The 22,462-nt window shown below is 36.5% G+C and overlaps 1 protein-coding gene across 1 annotated transcript in view; it reads left to right on the top strand.

Moving 5' to 3' along the window:
* LOC117339784 (keratin-associated protein 16-1-like) overlaps positions 1–21,511 on the top strand; it is a 35,321-nt gene extending 13,810 nt beyond the window's left edge. Inside the window, exon 2 of the mRNA XM_033901494.1 lies at positions 20,741–21,511. Within this exon, the coding sequence (XP_033757385.1) occupies positions 20,741–21,511 (771 nt within the window). The remainder of the gene's footprint in view (positions 1–20,740) is intronic.
* Positions 21,512–22,462: the final 951 nt, after the last annotated feature.

Genomic DNA, 22,462 nt, shown 5'->3' with positions numbered 1-22,462 from the left:
TAAGAAATAAGTGATTAGAATGTCCGTATATCACTAATTCTATCCTTGGACTATTTTATACTGACTACACACCATCTAATATTTACTACGGTTTTGTAGGAATAGTGACGTTGTCATTATTATAGCACGTCATTTAAAAGGAATTGTGATTCTGGCTGGCCTTTACCTCAGGTTCATCGGATTTAATTTTGATTAATTGCAGGTGCAAAAACAAGTGAAGTCACATTTTTATTGTTCTGATTCAACCGTGTAATGTCGTGTCATAGCCATGCTACAAATTTGCTTGCACTGTCAGATTAGAGGCCACAGAAGGGATTTTGATGCCAAGTAATTCTACAATTAACGGGAGATTCTATGGTTCCAGTTTTATACTGCACAAATTATTTTCCTGAACACTTCATTACTCCGTGCTCAAAGAAGAACTTTCTATGTTAATGTTTAATTTTGGTAGGATCGCAGGAAGTGTCATAGATCTAATTTGCAAATGTAATAATTGTCAAGTCTGTGACCCCAAAATACATTGTCATTAAAAAGTTTTTAAAAATAAACTAATTATCATCTTAAAATCTGCAACACGCTTAACATTGCAAGTTCTGTGAAAATGTGGGCATTGCCAAGTTTGAATGATACATTGTACTGAAATTATATCTTACACTCTGGGCGACCTTGTATTCTTTTTGTTTATTGTAGCACACAAGTAAATGTTAGTCTTTACACACAATGTACAATATTTGTTTGGTCCTTACATTGATGTTTTAAAGCAAATATTAGTATTAATACTTGTTTGTCAAAACATCTGAATACAACAAAAATATTCTTCTTACTACAACGAGACAAAAGTATGTTTTAAACACAAGAGTTCCTAAAGCATGTGTGTTTTCCTTAGAGACTTGATTAAAAAGTAAAACAACAAAACACGAGAATTTTGAGTTTAAACCATGCAGGTAATAAGTACGTGATGTAAGAGGAGCCTCTCCGTACAAACCCGTACTAATCTCATCGATTACCGACTGTTAAATTACACTCACAACCAAAATATTGAGCTTTTTGTTTTGTTCTTCAATCATCATGTGTACCACTCAGATCCAGTGGCTGTGTTTTCTTTCTATAAATCAAGATGTGTACCACTTAAATCACGTGGTATTGTATGTTACACGTGTGTTAATGTATGGCTGTATTTGTATGTTACACGTGTGTTTATATATGGCTGTATTTGTATGTTACACGTGTGTTAATGTATGGCTGTATTTGTATGTTACACGTGTGTTAATGTATGGCTGTATTTGTATGGTTCACGTGTGTTTATATATGGCTGTATTTGTATGTTACATGGGTGTTAATGTATGGTTGTATTTGTATGGTTCACGTGTGTTAATGTATGGCTGTATTTGTATGTTACATGGGTGTTAATATATGGCTGTATTTGTATGTTACACGTGTGTTAATGTATGGTTGTATTTGTATGTTACACGTGTGTTAATGTATGGTTGTATTTCTATGGTTCACGTGTGTTAATGTATGGCTGTATTTGTATGTTACACGTGTGTTAATGTATGGTTGTATTTGTATGTTACACGTGTGTTAATGTATGGTTGTATTTGTATGGTTCACGTGTGTTAATGTATGGTTGTATTTGTATGTTACATTTGTGTTAATGTATGGTTGTATTTGTATGCTACACATGTGTTAATGTATGGTTGTATTTGTATGTTACACGTGTGTTAATGTATGGTTGTATTTGTATGTTACACGTGTGTTAATGTATGGTTGTATTTGTATGTTACGTGTGTGTTAATGTATGGTTGTACTTGTATGTTACACGTGTGTGTTAATGTATGGTTGTATTTGTATGTTACACGTGTGTTAATGTATGGTTGTATTTGTATGTTACCTGTGTGTTAATGTATGGTTGTATTTGTATGTTACACGTGTGTTAATGTATGGTTGTATTTGTATGTTACACGTGTGTTAATGTATGGTTGTATTTGTATGTTACGTGTGTCAATGTATGGTTGTATTTGTATGTTACATGTGTGTTAATGTTTGGTTGTATTTGTATATGACACGTGTGTGTTAATGTATGGCTGTATTTGTATGTTACACGTTTGTTAATGTATGGTTGTATTTGTATGCTACACGTGTGTTAATGTATGGTTGTATTTATATGTTACGTGTGTTAATGTATGGTTGTATTTGTATGCTACACGTGTGTTAATGTATGGTTGTATTTGTATGGTTCACGTGTGTTAATGTATGGTTGTATTTGTATATTACATGTGTGTTAATGTATGGTTGTATTTGTATGTTACACCTGTGTTAATGTATGGTTGTATTTGTATGTTACACGTGTGTTAATGTATGGTTGTATTTGTATGTTACGTGTGTGTTAATGTATGGTTGTATCTGTATGTTACACGTGTGTTAATGTATGGTTGTATTTGTATGTTACACGTGTGTTAATGTATGGTTGTATTTGTATGTTACTAAACACGTGTGTTAATGTATGGTTGTATTTGTATGTTACACGTGTGTTAATGTATGGTTGTATTTGTATGTTACACGTGTGTTAATGTATGGTTGTATTTGTATGTTACACGTGTGTTAATGTATGGTTGTATTTGTATGTTACACGTGTGTTAATGTATCGTTGTATTTGTATGTTACTAAACACGTGTGTTAATGTATGGTTGTATTTGTATGTTACTAAACACGTGTGTTAATGTATGGTTGTATTTGTATGTTACTAAACACGTGTGTTAATGTATCGTTGTATTTGTATGTCACATGTGTGTTAATGTATCGTTGTATTTGTATGTTACATGTATGTTAATGTATGGTTATATTTGTATGTTACTAAACACGTGTGTTAATGTATGGTTGTATTTGTATGTTACACTTGTGTTAATGTATGGTTGTAAATGTATATTACACGTGTGTTAATGTATGGTTGTAATGTATGTTACACGTGTGTTAATGTATGGTTGTATTTGTATGTTACACGTGTGTTAATGTATGGTTGTATTTGTATGTTACACGTGTGTTAATGTATGGTTGTAATGTATGTTACACGTGTGTTAATGTATGGTTGTATTTGTATGTTACACGTGTGTTAATGTATGGTTGTATTTGTATGTTACACGTGTGTTAATGTATGGTTGTAAATGTATATTACACGTGTGTTAATGTATGGTTGTAATGTATGTTACACGTGTGTTAATGTATGGTTGTATTTGTATAACATGTGTGTTAATGTATGGTTGTACTTGTATGTTACACGTGTGTTGATGTATGGTTGTAATGTATGTTACACGTGTGTTAATGTATGGTTGTATTTGTATGTTACACGTGTGTTAATGTATGGTTGTATTTGTATGTTACACGTGTGTTAATGTATGGTTGTATTTGTATGTTACACGTGTGTTAATGTATGGTTGTATTTGTATGTTACACGTGTGTTAATGTATCGTTGTATTTGTATGTTACTAAACACGTGTGTTAATGTATCGTTGTATTTGTATGTGACACGTGTGTTAATGTATGGTTGTATTTGTATGTTACATGTGTGTTAATGTATCGTTGTATTTGTATGTTACTAAACACGTGTGTTAATGTATGGTTGTATTTGTATGTTACACGTGTGTTAATGTATCGTTGTATTTGTATGTTACTAAACACGTGTGTTAATGTATGGTTGTATTTGTATGTTACACGTGTGTTAATGTATGGTTGTATTTGTATGTTACACGTGTGTTAATGTATGGTTGTATTTGTATGTTACACGTGTGTTAATGTATGGTTGTATTTGTATGTTACACGTGTGTTAATGTATCGTTGTATTTGTATGTTACGTGTGTGTTAATGTATGGTTGTATTTGTATGTTACACGTGTGTTAATGTATGGTTGTATTTGTATGTTACACGTGTGTTAATGTATGGTTGTATTTGTATGTTACACGTGTGTTAATGTATCGTTGTATTTGTATGTTACTAAACAAGTGTGTTAATGTATCGTTGTATTTGTATGTGACACGTGTGTTAATGTATGGTTGTATTTGTATGTTACATGTGTGTTAATGTATGGTTGTATTTGTATGTTACACGTGTGTTAATGTATGGTTGTATTTGTATGTTACACGTGTGTGTTAATGTATGGTTGTATTTGTATGTTACACGTGTGTTAATGTATGGTTGTATTTGTATGTTACTAAACACGTGTGTTAATGTATGGTTGTATTTGTATGTTACACGTGTGTTAATGTATGGTTGTATTTGTATGTTACACGTGTGTTAATGTATGGTTGTATTTGTATGTTACACGTGTGTTAATGTATGGTTGTATTTGTATGTTACACGTGTGTTAATGTATCGTTGTATTTGTATGTTACTAAACACGTGTGTTAATGTATGGTTGTATTTGTATGTTACTAAACACGTGTGTTAATGTATGGTTGTATTTGTATGTTACTAAACACGTGTGTTAATGTATCGTTGTATTTGTATGTCACATGTGTGTTAATGTATCGTTGTATTTGTATGTTACATGTATGTTAATGTATGGTTATATTTGTATGTTACTAAACACGTGTGTTAATGTATGGTTGTATTTGTATGTTACACTTGTGTTAATGTATGGTTGTAAATGTATATTACACGTGTGTTAATGTATGGTTGTAATGTATGTTACACGTGTGTTAATGTATGGTTGTATTTGTATGTTACACGTGTGTTAATGTATGGTTGTATTTGTATGTTACACGTGTGTTAATGTATGGTTGTAATGTATGTTACACGTGTGTTAATGTATGGTTGTATTTGTATGTTACACGTGTGTTAATGTATGGTTGTATTTGTATGTTACACGTGTGTTAATGTATGGTTGTAAATGTATATTACACGTGTGTTAATGTATGGTTGTAATGTATGTTACACGTGTGTTAATGTATGGTTGTATTTGTATGTTACACGTGTGTTAATGTATGGTTGTATTTGTATGTTACTAAACACGTGTGTTAATGTATGGTTATATTTGTATGTTACATGTGTGTTAATGTATGGTTGTATTTGTATGTTACACGTGTGTTAATGTATGGTTGTATTTGTATGTTACTAAACACGTGTGTTAATGTATGGTTGTATTTGTATGTTACACGTGTGTTAATGTATGGTTGTATTTGTATGTAACATGTGTGTTAATGTGTGGTTGTATTTGTATGTTACTAAACACGTGTGTTAAAGTATCGTTGTATTTGTATGTTACATGTGTGTTAATGTATGGTTGTATTTGTATGTTACACGTGTGTTAATGTATGGTTGTATTTGTATGTTACACGTGTGTTAATGTATGGTTGTAATATGTTACACGTGTGTTAATGTATGGTTGTATTTGTATGTTACACGTGTGTTAATGTATGGTTGTACTCGTAATTTATTTCGTTGTTTTAACATAGTGTGTAGTTACTGTATAACAAAAATATTCGTGTGCTCTTTTTTTTCGTGGTTTGGAGCTGTCAAGTTATTTTATTGGTACAAATTTTCGTGGTTAGCATACACAACAATAATGTAACAATAAATCATACCACAATATTAACAATAATACATAAAACAAGAGTCGCTGTATTTATATTCGAAGTTCCATATTATCCAGTATTCAGACTAGCAGCGGTTAGTATTTAGACCCAATCTGAGTTTCGTTGCTTTAAACTGTTTATTGAGGTACAGGTCGCCATTATGAAACCTTCGGAGTTTTCCCAAGTTTTTGTTGATGTATCAGTTCAGAAGCGATGTTTTCCAAGCGTTAATCGGCCGAGACTCATTTAAGGGTTGTAAACTAGACAAACATGTGAATAGCTCTATGAAAATTAGTTTTTGATACAGTAAATCTGAAACAGATTTTAAACGTGCAGGGCAACAGTAAGTCTTGTAACTACCATCCAGGTATTGTAACTTATTAATTGGTCGCTGTGTCAGCCATATTGGAGTTGGTTTTCACATAGATATAAATAGTCTGTTTACTTTGATTGAGTCGCTAATATACTTAAAAACAGTGATTGGGTACCTGCTGTCTGTGACGTCACCATCTATAGGGGTACAGACGGGAAATTAATTGTAAACTAAATATGATTGATAAAGTCAGAGAGATCCGACTGCTCATACAGGATTGATGGACATTATACTGCTATTTCTCGAATGCCGGCGATATTGTTTAGTTATGATCGGTAAACGTTAAAATCATAAAGACCTTGTTAACAAGCTACATATGAGAGAAACTCCATAGTAAATTATCAGTATACGTCCGCGAGCTTCTCCATCTATCTCTAGCTTTACTGCTTTGCTTACTGATAAAGAATGCTGTTGGTAGCACTCTAACGTTTTTGGAAAAGTAAAGCTTCAGGCCAGACATCACTGGGAGATTTCGTTAAAATTGATATAGTTTATTAGACTGGATTACCTGCCTTGGTAAGCATTCCCCTCACTAGGTGTCGCTCAGGTGATACGACTGTGTTCGACTGCATTACAGGTACCTGCCTTTTACCATTTCTCCCCACTAGATGTCGCTGAGTTGATACCATTGTAAGACTTGATTACCAGCCTTGGTACCATTTCTCTCCACTAGATGTCGCTGAGTTGATACCATTGTAAGACTTGATGGCCAATCTTGGTACTATTTCTCTCCGCTAGATGTCGCTGAGTTGATACCATTGTAAGACTTGATGACCAATCTTGGGACTATATTTCTCAGTTCATATTGTTTTAATTAGACTAGATAACCTGCCTTTGTACCATTTCTCTCCGGTAGGGGTCGCTCATTTGGTACTTTTATATAAGACTAAATTACCTGCCGATGTACTGTTTCTCTCCAGTAGGGGTCGCTAATTACCTGCCGATGTACCTTTTTTCTCCCCAACGGTACGTATAAAGGCTACATGGCGATGTTTCATCAGCTTTGCTTGAACTTTTGCGTCATGTTGCGAATATGAACATTTGCTTTAAAAAAATGCTTGCCATTTTACAGTAATTTTACAAAAAAGAAAATGTTGCCGGATTAATGAAGTTGGTCATATGTTTTTAGTACCGTGTTGATTTAGCCTCTGTGCAGTAATATCCCATTCCTACTTTTCCATACAAAGTATATGGTGTGTGTTCGTTAAGTATATACATTGTCTAATACGTTTATTGCGACAAGTCACGTGTTTGGTTAGCCAGCCCGTTGTTGTTCGCTTGTTATGTGTGAATCGGAGGCATGTACTGAGAGACTTTAGTTGGCGCGCGGTGTGTGAACTTTGTGATTAATGGTGGATTTGCACTTAAGTTCAGTGTTCGATTTTCTTAATTGAAGACAAATCTTAAGCTTAATTACGTACAAGAAGTGATTTTATGGGTTTTAGTAAGATTTAGCCGACAGTGCACTCGGTGCATTTATTACGCGGGAACCCACCAGCCTCTGAAGCTAAGGGTAACAGATCGGCCGCATGTTGGAGGGCAGCCATGGCGATAGTCTCCGGTGGGTAGGGAAGGCACGCACTGTTATGTATCCTTCAGATGATTAATGCTATGTATTAAGATATATAAATATATCTGATAAACCAATGGGATACCTAACATTCTAAAATGACTTACGGATGTTGGATTCATTGTTGTAATGTAACAGTCACGTGTGTGTGTAATGACGATAAATGTGAAAATAAAAAAAAAAGTATTATAAATGGTTCCACAAGTAACGGCGATAAAAATGAGCGGGAAAATGATATCATGGTTATATACATACCGACAGACCTTGATGTTAAACTTAATAAAAACAGCAGTGGAATGGTAGTAAAATGTATAAGGCCCCACGCTGCTAGTTCGTGACACGACCTTCTCCAGTCGCCATTTTGTTCGATATTGTGTTTTGCCGTCGCTTGCTTTAACAGAAGCTTATCTAAACAATGCATGTGTATATTGTCACACGTTACTCCGAAATAACTCTGGTGTTATCGGTCTCCGACAAAGACGTCGAACGAGGCCTTCACGTGCAGCACACCACGTGTTTGAGCATCGTCTTATTCTATGCAGATTTGTGTTAAACTGAAGGCCATATTCAATGTCTGATCGCGCTTTGTGTTGTTGATATATTTGTTAACGAAAACAAAGCAACTTATCACGAACCATATATAATTATCTGTATAGAAGCTTCGTGCACCATTTTAATGTTGGTTAAATATTGCTGTACCACGTCTACTTTCGTATTCTATTACAATGCACTAAAGACTGGTTAACTTGGATAATTAACAGTTGAATATAGCAGGGCGACACCTCAACGGGTTAGATAGAATACGAGAAGAGAAAAACTCGTTTTTCACGTAATGCATCCTTCATGAATTGTTTTCAAACCCACTCAGGTTTATATAATAAATGCAGCGTAAACATTAATAGAACATTCGGAGAAAATATACAGGCGAACACAAACCCATCAACCAGACTGCAAATCCTGCACCGTAAATATCAATTTAGACCGGCTCGGAAGACTTTCTCTAATACCTGTATACATGTTTCGCCATAACTCTTAACACTGAAGCCTAACCACCTGCAGTGTATTTATTGTTGGCTATTACGCAATGAGCGTTACTAATTAAGTGCAAACGTTTATGGTAAACTATCTACATTTCCTCTGCAAAACCGTTATATAAACGGCACAGGTGGGAGTGGTGTTTAAAAACCTAAAAATGACACCCAATGCGTGACCATTTTGACGTCATAATTGTTACCTCAAGGAAATCGACAGCATACGACAAAATTAGGTAGATGATATTATTGTGAAACGTTTCGTGTAGTTTACCTTTCCCACCAAATTGGGTTCGGTTATTTTGCTTTTACACCAGTTGTCGGGTTGTTCTGTCTGTGTGTAAAGATAAACTGTCAAAACGTCCACATCAGAAATAGTTTTTCTTTCTTATTGTTTACTGGTTTATCAACTGCTTATGCTTTAACAGATATTAAAAAAAATACCTGTAAAAATGTTACAAATATTTATATACCATACCTATCTCAAAACCTCATTTATATTACCTACATATACCATACCTGTCTCAAAACCTAATTTATATTACCTACATAAACCTTACCTGTCTCCAAACCTCATTTATATTACCCATATATCCCATACCTGTCTCCAAACCTCATTTATATTACCTACATATACCAACCCCATTTATATTACCTACATCAACCTTACCTATCTCCAAACCTCATTTATATTACCTACATATACCAACCCCATTTATATTACCTACATCAACCTTACCTGTCTCCAAACCTCATTAATATTACCTACATATACCTTACCTGTCTCCAAACCTCATTTATATTACCTACATATACCATACCTGTCTCCAAACCCCATTTATATTACCTACATAAACCTTACCTGTCTCCTTATTACCTACATATACCAACCCCATTTATATTACCTACATCAACCTTACCTATCTCCAAACCTCATTTATATTACCTACATATACCAACCCCATTTATATTACCTACATCAACCTTACCTGTCTCCAAACCTCATTAATATTACCTACATATACCTTACCTGTCTCCAAACCTCATTTATATTACCTACATATACCATACCTGTCTCCAAACCTCATTTATATTACCTACATATACCAACCCCATTTATATTACCTACATCAACCTTACCTGTCTCCAAACCTCATTAATATTACCTACATATACCTTACCTGTCTCCAAACCTCATTTATATTACCTACATATACCATACCTGTCTCCAAACCCCATTTATATTACCTACATAAACCTTACCTGTCTCCTTATTACCTACATATATCATATCTGTCTCCAAACCTCATTTATATTACCTACATATACCATACCTTTCTCCAAACCTAATTTATATTACCTACATATACCATACCTGTCTCCTTTTTAACTACATATACCTTACCTGTCTCCAAACCTCATTTATATAACCTACATAAACCTTACCTGTCTCCAAACCTCATTTATATTACCTACATATACCATACCTGTCTCCTTATTACCTACATATACCATACCTGTCTCCAAAACTCATTATTACCTACATATACCTTACCTGTCTCCAAACCTCATTTATATTACCTACATATACCATACCTGTCTCCAAACCTTATTTATATTACCTACATATACCATACCTGTCTTCAAACCTTATTTATATTACCTACATATACCATACCTGTCTCCAAACCTCATTTATATTACCTACATATACCATACCTGTCTCCAAACCTAATTTATATTATCTACATATACCTTACCTGTCTCCAAACCTAATTTATATTACCTACATATACCTTACCTGTCTCCAAACCTCATTTATATTACCTACATATACCATACCTGTCTCCACCCTCATTTATATTACCTACATATACCATACCTGTCTCCTTATTACCTACATATACCATACCTGTCTCCTTATTACCTACATATACCTTACCTGTCTCCAAACCTCATTTATATTACCTACATATACCATACCTGTCTCCTTATTACCTACATATACCTTACCTGTCTCCAAACCTCATTTATATTACCTACATATACCATACCTGTCTCCAAACCTTATTTATATTACCTACATATACCATACCTGTCTCCTTTTTACCTACATATACCATACCTGTCTCCAAACCTCATTTATATTACCTACATATACCTTACCTGTCTCCAAACCTCATTTATATTACCTACATATACCTTACCTGTCTCCAAACCTCATTTATATTACCTACATATACCATACCTGTCTCCAAACCTTATTTATATTACCTACATATACCATACCTGTCTCCTTTTTACCTACATATACCATACCTGTCTCCAAACCTCATTTATATTACCTACATATACCATACCTGTCTCCAAACCTTATTTATATTACCTACATATACCATACCTGTCTCCTTTTTACCTACATATACCATACCTGTCTCCAAACCTCATTTATATTACCTACATATACCATACCTGTCTCCAAACCTCATTTATATTACCTACATATACCATACCTGTCTCCAAACTTCATTTATATTACCTACATATACCATACCTGTCTCCAAACCTCATTTATATTACCTACATATACCATACCTGTCTCCACCCTCATTTATATTACCTACATATACCATACCTGTCTCCAAACCTCATTTATATTACCTACATATACCTTACCTGTCTCCAAACCTCATTTATATTACCTACATATACCATACCTGTCTCCAAACCTCATTTATATTACCTACATATACCATACCTGTCTCCACCCTCATTTATATTACCTACATATACCATACCTGTCTCCAAACCTCATTTATATTACCTACATATACCATACCTGTCTCCACCCTCATTTATATTACCTACATATACCATACCTGTCTCCAAACCTCATTTATATTACCAACATATACCATACCTGTCTCCACCCTCATTTATATTACCTACATATACCATACCTGTCTCCAAACCTCATTTATATTGCCTACATATACCATACCTCTTTCCAAACCTAATTTATATTACCTACATATACCATACCTATCTCCAAACCTCATTTATATTACCTACATAAACCTTACCTGTCTCCAAACCTCATTTATATTACCTACATATACCATACCTGTCTCCAAACATCATTTATATTACCTACATAAACCATACCTGTCTCCAAACCTCATTTATATTACCTTCATATACCATACCTGTCTCCTTATTACCTACATATACCATACCTGTCTCCAAACCTCATTTATATTACATACATATACCATACCTGTCTCCTTATTACCTACATATACCATACCTGTCTTCAAACCTCATTTATATTACCTACATATACCATACCTGTCTCCAAACCTCATTTATATTACCTATATATACCATACCTGTCTCCAAACCTCATTTATATTACCTACATATACCATACCTGTATCCACCCTCATTTATATTACCTACATATACCATACCTGTCTCCAAACCTCATTTATATTACCTACATATACCATACCTGTCTCCACCCTCATTTATATTACCTACATATACCATACCTGTCTCCAAACCTCATTTATATTACCTACATATACCATACCTGTCTTCAAACCTCATTTATATTACCTACATATACCATACCTGTCTCCAAACCTCATTTATATTACCTACATAAACCTTACCTGTCTCCAAACCTCATTTATATTACCTACATATACCATACCTGTCTCCAAACATCATTTATATTACCTACATAAACCATACCTGTCTCCAAACCTCATTTATATTACCTACATATACCATACCTGTCTCCAAACCTTATTTATATTACCTACATATACCATACCTGTCTCCAAACCTCATTTATATTGCCTACATATACCATACCTCTTTCCAAACCTAATTTATATTACCTACATATACCATACCTATCTCCAAACCTCATTTATATTACCTACATAAACCTTACCTGTCTCCAAACCTCATTTATATTACCTACATATACCATACCTGTCTCCAAACATCATTTATATTACCTACATATACCATACCTGTCTCCAAACCTCATTTATATTACCTACATATACCATACCTGTCTCCAAACCTCATTTATATTACCTTCATATACCATACCTGTCTCCTTATTACCTACATATACCATACCTGTCTCCAAACCTCATTTATATTACATACATATACCATACCTGTCTCCTTATTACCTACATATACCATACCTGTCTTCAAACCTCATTTATATTACCTACATATACCTTACCTGTCTCCAAACCTCATTTATATTACCTACATATACCATACCTGTCTCCAAACCTCATTTATATTACCTACATATACCATACCTGTCTCCACTCTCATTTATATTACCTACATATACCATACCTGTCTCCAAACCTCATTTATATTACCTACATATACCATACCTGTCTCCAAACCACATTTATATTACCTACATATACCATACCTGTCTCCACCCTCATTTATATTACCTACATATACCATACCTGTCTCCAAACCTCATTTATATTGCCTACATATACCATACCTCTTTCCAAACCTCATTTATATTACCTACATATACCTTACCTGTCTCCAAACCTCATTTATATTACCTACATATACCATACCTGTCTCCACCCTCATTTATATTACCTACATATACCATACCTGTCTCCAAACCTCATTTATATTGCCTACATATACCATACCTCTTTCCAAACCTAATTTATATTACCTACATATACCATACCTATCTCCAAACCTCATTTATATTACCTACATAAACCTTACCTGTCTCCAAACCTCATTTATATTACCTACATATACCATACCTGTCTCCAAACATCATTTATATTACCTACATAAACCATACCTGTCTCCAAACCTCATTTATATTACCTACATATACCATACCTGTCTCCAAACCTCATTTATATTACCTTCATATACCATACCTGTCTCCTTATTACCTACATATACCATACCTGTCTCCAAACCTCATTTATATTACATACATATACCATACCTGTCTCCTTATTACCTACATATACCATACCTGTCTTCAAACCTCATTTATATTACCTACATATACCATACCTGTCTCCAAACCTCATTTATATTACCTACATATACCATACCTGTCTCCAAACCTCATTTATATTACCTACATATACCATACCTGTATCCACCCTCATTTATATTACCTACATATACCATACCTGTCTCCAAACCTCATTTATATTACCTACATATACCATACCTGTCTCCACCCTCATTTATATTACCTACATATACCATACCTGTCTCCAAACCTCATTTATATTACCTACATATACCATACCTCTCTCCAAACCTAATTTATATTACCTACATATACCATACCTATCTCCAAACCTCATTTATATTACCTACATAAACCTTACCTGTCTCCAAACCTCATTTATATTACCTACATATACCATACCTGTCTCCAAACATCATTTATATTACCTACATAAACCATACCTGTCTCCAAACCTCATTTATATTACCTACATATACCATACCTGTCTCCAAACCTCATTTATATTACCTACATATACCTTACCTGTCTCCAAACCTCATTTATATTACCTACATATACCATACCTGTCTCCAAACCTTATTTATATTACCTACATATACCATACCTGTCTCCAAACCACATTTATATTACCTACATAAACCATACCTGTCTCCAAACCTTATTTATATTACCTACATATACCATACCTGTCTCCAAACCTCATTTATATTACCTACATATACCATACCTGTGTCCAAACCTTATTTATATTACCTATATATACCTGTGATCTTATCTTCACACAAAATTCGTTACATATGCAGGTACCCAGCAATGGTAAGTTATCAATTACAAGGGTAGGATTATTGGTTATGAGGGAGAGGACAGTTTATGAACGAGACAAACTAGAGGCCATGCCCGAGAGAAGCCATGCTTGGAAGTTGTGTCAATTAGTATACAATTGTAACAAACCAAGCCACGCTATGATAAAATAATGACAACATTATCGGCCGTATTTTAACACTTCACATAAACAGGAACTAAAAATCATTTTGTTTTTTTATGTATCAATCGTATTACTTTAGACCAAACAATTAACGCCAGTGCTGACTAACAGAAGTTTGTAGAAACTCTAACGACTGACTTCATTAACAAGACTGAAAATAGGAAAATACGTAACTGATACATTCTACGTAATGATGTTAATTATATTACGATCGATATTCTCGTCACAATGAAACGGTACAAAGCTTGCGGTTAACCTAGGCTATACTCTATTCAAAGTATATGCGCAAAATAATTTCCTCATTCATACCTTGATGAAAGATAAAAAGGTTTATCAATGAAAACATGTTCCAAATATACATGTACAATATATACATGTATGACGTCTATCTTAGATCAAAAATTCCGTCGAGTGCGGTAGTTATGGTAATTTTCATCGAAGTGATTTTTTTATTCTCGTTAAAGGAGCATTTCCTTCGTTTGAATAAAGCTAAGGTCGTCAAAATTAAACTTACTGGAAAATATGTATTTTTTTTTCAAATTGTAAATGTTATGATATTTACATTAATAAGGCAGTTTGACTCTGAAGATAAAACACAGTATCACTATTCACCGCAAAGATTTACAGTATTTGTATACGATACGCCCCTTTCATGTACATTTCGGCGTTAATTTCTTTACATGTAGGCACAAACACCCATACATTTATTGTTTGCACATAGATTTCATCAATAGAAATCGTGCATGTTTCTGATGTCCGAACGAAGGAATGCCCCTTTAAAAAGTACGAGTCGTATATACTTGTCTATAACGACCACCTGTACATAACGATCCCTGTTTATAAAGACAATCTGCATATATCTACTATCTGTATATAATGATTACCTGTTGATAACGGTCACCTGTATATATCGAACCATGTTAAATAACGATCCCTGTTTATAAAGACAATCTGCATATATCTACTATCTGTATATAATGATTACCTGTTGATAACGGTCACCTGTATATATCGAACCATGTTAAATAACGAATATATGTATATAGCTACCATCTGTATATAACGGTATCTGTCTATAACGATCAGCTGTATATATCGAAGCCTGTTAAATAACGAATATCTGTATATAGCTACCATCTGTATATAATGACACCTGTCTATAACGATCTGCTGTATATATCGAAGCCTGTTAAATACATTGTAACGAATTTCTGTATATAGCTACCATCTGTATATAACGATCATCTGCGATACCAGTCATATGAATATACAAATGTAACGACTACCTCTCTATGACGAACACCTGTATATAACGACCACATGTATATAACTACCATCTGTTTATTACGATCATTTGTCTATAACGGTCAACTGTATATAACGACTTCTTCTCTATAACAACAACCTGTTTATAACGATTACATGCCCGTAACGACCTAAGTAGCATTGTTTTGTTTGAAAAGATGCTCTAATTAAGAACAGTAGAAATATGAAATCGTGTGATGAAGTGATAACCTGCCTTAAATGCGATCAACAAAAACAAAAAGATGTTTAAAACAGAATTATTTGAAGGATAAGGAAGTGATTAAATGTCGCAAACATAATCTAAATAAAGAGCTATTCTGAACAAACAGAACCGTCAATTTGGGGACGTTACAACTGCCATGAAACAAAATTGAAGACACATTCAGGGGATGAGGAAGAACCGTTGTGATGAAGTGATTGGTTAGTAGTGAACTCGATGACAGACCGTTTCATCACGTGACAAGTATCTATGATATAAACTAGCCTTTATATGGGGGGGATATTATCTGGGTAGTTAGGTATATTGTCTTTAATGGTTCCCACATACACGACAGACCCTGTCCCATTTCAGCCTTGACCCGGATATCTGTACCAGAATGAACTCTTCCGTCACTAAACATGATACGGGAACGTTATAATTAAGACGGGACTTATATTTACGACTTTGGCGTGTGTTGATGAGGAGTGCTATGTCGTGTAAAGACGTCACTGGTGTAAACGTTACATACCCAGCATAACGTGCAATAACTACCTGTCCGAATCACGGACTGATGGGCTGATTTATGACATCATTTCATCAGCACCAATAATCATAAAGCGTAATCTATAAAACACAAACAATAAGGCAGTTCGTGTGTTTGTCGTGTTATCGATGAGATTTATGACGTTCTGCGATAAATTACGAATGATCCTTTATTGTTTGTGTTACTATTTATAGCCTGATGTTATTGAAATATTAATCAAGTATCATCACTCAGGATTATCGCCCTTTATCATGACGTTTACAGAATGGTTGTATTCAAATCGTAAACAAGAAAAACCCAAACCAATAGTTTGAGAAAGAATATTGTAAGAATTAATGCAGATTTTCCACCGGCCTTTTGACATATAGTTAGGAACAAACCATGCCAAACTCGCTTATCAATACGGGTAACAAAAAGCCTGGTTAGTCCTTTCTCAATCAGGAATTTTGAACGCGTACTTTCTTTAAAAAAGTAATAAGTTGAATGATCACTTCGGTCATTAATACCTAAAGTCGCAGTCGATACGATATTAAGATTGCTGACGTCACCGAACCCTATATTGTACCAATATTTCCCATGAGTGATGTTGTCGGTAAACTTTTTTTTCTCTGCCTAACTACCGTCGTACCAATATAATCCATGGCTAATTTCGTCGACGAACCAGAAACAATTTTTTTCGGAACCCCTCTCTTACTACCGTCGTACCAATATAACCCATGGCTAATGTCGTCGAGGAAACCAGAAATTCTTTTTTTCGGAACCCCTCTCTAACAACCGTCGTACCAATATAATCCATGGTTAATGTCGTCGACGAACCAGAAACAGTTTTTTTCGGAACCCCTCTCTAACTACCGTCGTACCAATATAATCCATGGCTAATGTCGTCGACGAACCAGAAACAATTTTTTTCGGAACCCCTCTCTTACTACCGTCGTACCAATATAACCCATGGCTAATGTCGTCGAGGAAACCAGAAATTCTTTTTTTCGGAACCCCTCTCTAACAACCGTCGTACCAATATAATCCATGGTTAATGTCGTCGACGAACCAGAAACAGTTTTTTTCGGAACCCCTCTCTAACTACCGTCGTACCAATATAATCCATGGCTAATGTCGTCGACGAACCAGAAACACTTTTTTCGGAACCCCTCTCTTACTACCGTCATACCAATATAATCAATGGCTAATTTCGTCGACGAACCAGAAACACTTTTTTTCGGAACCCCTCTCTAACAACCGTCGTACCAATATAATCGATGGCATTATGTCGTCGACGAACCAGAAATTCTTTTTTCGGAAACCCCTCTCTAACTACCGTTGTACCAATATAATCCATGGCTAATGTCGTCGATGAACCGGAAACACTTTTTTCGGAAACCCCTGTCTAACTACCGTCGTACCAATATGATCAATGGCTAATGTCGTTGACGAACCAGAAACACTTTTTTTTAGAAACCCCTCTCCAACTACCGTCGTACCAATATAATCAATGGCTAATGTCGTTGACGAACCAGAAACACTTTTTTCGGAACCCCTCTCTAACTACCGTCGTACCAACAAATTCCATGGCTAATGTCGTCGACGAACCAGACAATTTTTCCTAAACTTCTGTCTTACTACCGTCGTGTCGGCATTTTTCGATCGCTTGATAAATTTGATGTACACATGTTAATATGTTCTTCTGGTAACGGATCCATTGTAAACAGATCCTTTTAAAAGTGATTGCCCTTGTTCTCATATTGAGATCGTGACATTTTAATTGTTCTGTCATGGAATTAGGCTTTTCGCGTATTTCTTTAGATAAGCAAAAGAGAAGCAGGTTGCTAATTCCTTAATTTAAGAAGCAAAGATATTCCCTGGTGCTGTAACAACCCGTGTGATGGTTCAAGCGCATTTTTTTCTATTACATTAAACAGTGTCGCTACATTCACAAAAATGACAGCAAAAAGTATCTTGCACCAGATCACGTGGTCGAAGTCATGTATACTGACCGTGTAGGACAGGTCAACCACTGTAACTGTTTAGCAGTCTTCACGTCAAGGGCTGCGTCAAATTCTGTGTAGTACAAGTGGTTGTCAGATTCCATCAAGAAAAAACACGAAGTCGAACGCGCCCAAGCATGTACACGTCAGAAGTACACCAGATAAATAGTGACAAACACTATGAGTTGTCGCCCCTGATTAGTGGGAACGTGTCAAATGTGACTAGACGTTTCACGCGCCCGGTATTTTGATTGGGCGATAGCACAAGTCGGAACTGACGTATCATGGAAGATTAGCTTACACCTGATATATCAGTTATGAGAAAGAATAAATATTAGACAAATCACCGGGAAAACGTACTCCAGGGAGGGACATGTTCTCCTCCGGGCGGAGATAGGGGGCGCGTCGGGTTGGTATCGTCTGGACGACCTGTCATCTTAGCATACTTTCATCATGGGGAAGACATTTTGTATTAATTAATGTATTGTCTTAAGGTATCCCTGTAAGTTGAGGAAAGTACATATAGTGAGTATCCTACTGTTGAGATATATATGTCATTATGACAGGACAACTTTTACATTAATTTGTATTAAACATTATTGAATAATCCTTTTGGTATTTTGCAGATGAATACATTATTGGCCATACGAAAACTAAATGGAATTTTGCTGAAGGCTAAATAAAGTCTATGTTTAGCAGTACTTAAAATCGATAACTTCCGAACTCCTTGACATGCTAACGGCTGGTTACAGTATAACATTAATGAAACAATAGGATGTTAGACACCTGAAATTGACCGGAACTTTGATTGTGTGGTATCAGATGATTACGTCAGTAGCGACGTCACGCAATGGTGTAGACCATAGTCGATACTGAAGGAATGGCATTCCTGAAATGTTTAAACGATGGAATAAAACAACTCTTTATTACCATTGCTGATATGACAAAGACGTTCCAGGCTGGACCTGCTGGGAGTTGTCTTCCGTCGTCGTAGAAAATAGAAACGACGACTGAAACTAAACTACGAAAAGGGGGAAATTGTCTGTACAAAATCGGATGTACGGGATCTGTGAGGACAGTGCTGACGTCGGTTTAGACAGTACATTCACTCTAGATCCCCACTAGGGCTGCCTAACGGCTGACCTTGTGTCGATTCTATCGCACCTATGTAATCATTCTATGAATTGAGTGACAATTGTGTCACTGTTAGGTCAGTCTTTAACTTCCTGGTCGGAAGAATGAGGGGAGAGATCGGTGGTCTATTCTGGATTTCTCTCCGCCACTATCGATCGGCCCTGATTACCGGAAGGTCAGGGGAGACGAGGCAGTAATTGTTAGGGCAAGCTCTGATGAATGACCACTGGTCTAGCGTTATAAACCAATCCTCATCACTCTCAAGGCCGCTCCGACACGATGACCACGCCGACGTCAATGGCGCGTTGTGCAAGCAGACGCTCGTTAGGTTTTCCCGCCGTCGTTAGAAAAAGGCTAAAAACTGCTAATTATCTCAACAAGCAGACGTTACCAACGTATACGAAACTAAATCACATCTATAGTGCGAATATATATTTTGTGTATAAACAGCTGGTATAGCACATCTTCCTCTCGTTACAAGCGTCATTTGGCACCAGATGACTCGTAAATAACGCACGAATGACCTTGCATAAAAAGGCGGGATCCATATGACATAAAAGCGCGAGATATTATTCTTTTACAAAGAGTGAAATGTACACAGGAAAAGGAGATAAAATAAATGAGAGTTTTCTATTATGCTGTCTAGCTTGCGTGCAAAATGTTGCAAAAGCAAAAGAACATATGCAAGTCATAGACCTAGAACAGACACAGGTTGAAATGACCGACCACACAATGTCACCCTCAATGAAGCTCCCTCCTGCCTGCCACACATGTTGCTGACAAATGTGATATGCTCTCTTTATGCATGATAAGGCAGACCTTGCATGTGTGACATGCTTGGCATATTGTGCACGAGAAGGAGAGAAGTTTACGAGACAGTCAGCGCCATTCAGCTGCACACACACATTGTTGGCACTCCAGGTTTAACACTACGAAAGATCGTCACAAACACCCCTGTATCATGTGACTTGAGTGTCAGAAACCACTGTGTCCGGACGTCGAGTGTCAGAAACCACTGTGTCCGGACGTCGAGTGTCAGAAACCACTGTGTCCGGACGTCGAGTGTCAGAAACCATTGTGTCCGGACGTCGAGTGTCAGAAACCACTGTGTCCGGACGTCGAGTGTCCGGACGTCGAGTGTCAGAAACAACTGTGTCCGGACGTCGAGTACCAGAAACCACTGTGTCCGGACGCCGAGTACCAGAAACCACTGAGTCCGGACGTCGAGTGTCAGAAACCACTGTGTCCGGACGTCGAGTACCAGAAACCACTGTGTCCGGACGTCGAGTGTCAGAAACCACTGTGTCCGGACGTCGAGTGTCAGAAACAACTGTGTCCGGACGTCGAGTGTCAGAAACCACTGTGTCCGGACGTCGAGTACCAGAAACCACTGAGTCCGGACGTCGAGTGTCAGAAACCACTGTGTCCGGACGTCGAGTGTCAGAAACCACTGTGTCCGGACGTCGAGTGTCAGAAACCACTGTGTCCGGACGTCGAGTACCAGAAACCACTGTGTCCGGACGTCGAGTACCAGAAACCACTGTGTCCGGACGTCGAGTGTCAGAAACCACTGTGTCCGGACGTCGAGTGTCAGAAACCACTGTGTCCGGACGTCGAGTGTCAGAAACCACTGTGTCCGGACGTCGAGTGTCAGAAACCACTGTGTCCGGACGTCGAGTGTCAGAAACAACTGTGTCCGGACGTCGAGTGTCAGAAACAACTGAGTCCGGACGTCGAGTGTCAGAAATGACTGTGTCCGGACGTCGAGTGTCAGAAACAACTGTGTCCGGACGTCGAGTACCAGAAACCACTTTGTCCGGACGTCGAGTACCAGAAACCACTTTGTCCGGACGTCGAGTACCAGAAACCACTGTGTCCGGACGTCGAGTGTCAGAAACCACTGTGTCCGGACGTCGAGTGTCCAAAAACAACTGTGTCCGGACGTCGAGTGCCAGAAACCACTGTGTCCGGACGTCAAATACAGCGCCACATGTGGAGATGGGTCAGTGGTCATGGACTAGATGTCAGGCGAGTGATGACTCGTGACCGAGTCTTTATTTCCCTTATCACACTACATCGTCACCTTCTGAATAACTTCTAGTGGCCCAAGAACTAAGAAGGCAAAATCCCGCCACAACTCAAAAAAGTACCTGTTGATCCAAAGCCAAAAGGTCAACTGCTCGTGATAATAAGGACAAATTTCGTATGCTAATTAAGTGTATTTAACACCTTAACTTCGGCAAGATAATACATGTACCTTCATTTAGGTTATCTATGCGACATGAATATACTCCCCTAAGAATCAAGTGTTTTAATAGTATACAGCATTAGATGTTTGTTTTTGTTGAAGTCGTCCAATATCGTAAGTCAAATGACAACATACTTCTAGTCCTATCCTATTCCGGAACAGGTGATGTCTGGTGTGAAATAGTTAATGAAGTTGTTTATTCATAATATAACAATATAGTTCATATAGTTCATATAGTTCGTGTAAGCTGGTTTGTATAACACCATCTATCATCTATCTATGTGGCACTACCATGGAGTTTTCTCTCCTCGTCGATATCCAGCTATGTACCTGGTAATGGTGATCGAATCATCATGTATAAACTCGCCATAAAATCTCCGGAATGTGAAGTTCCGTGTTCAGCTGTGGTGATTGATATCATTGCCCATATTGTTACGTACGTTTGGTATATTT

Source organism: Pecten maximus, chromosome 12, assembly GCF_902652985.1.
Source record: "Pecten maximus chromosome 12, xPecMax1.1, whole genome shotgun sequence".
Classification (NCBI taxonomy): domain Eukaryota; kingdom Metazoa; phylum Mollusca; class Bivalvia; order Pectinida; family Pectinidae; genus Pecten; species Pecten maximus.
This window is presented reverse-complemented; position numbering and strand designations above follow the sequence as displayed.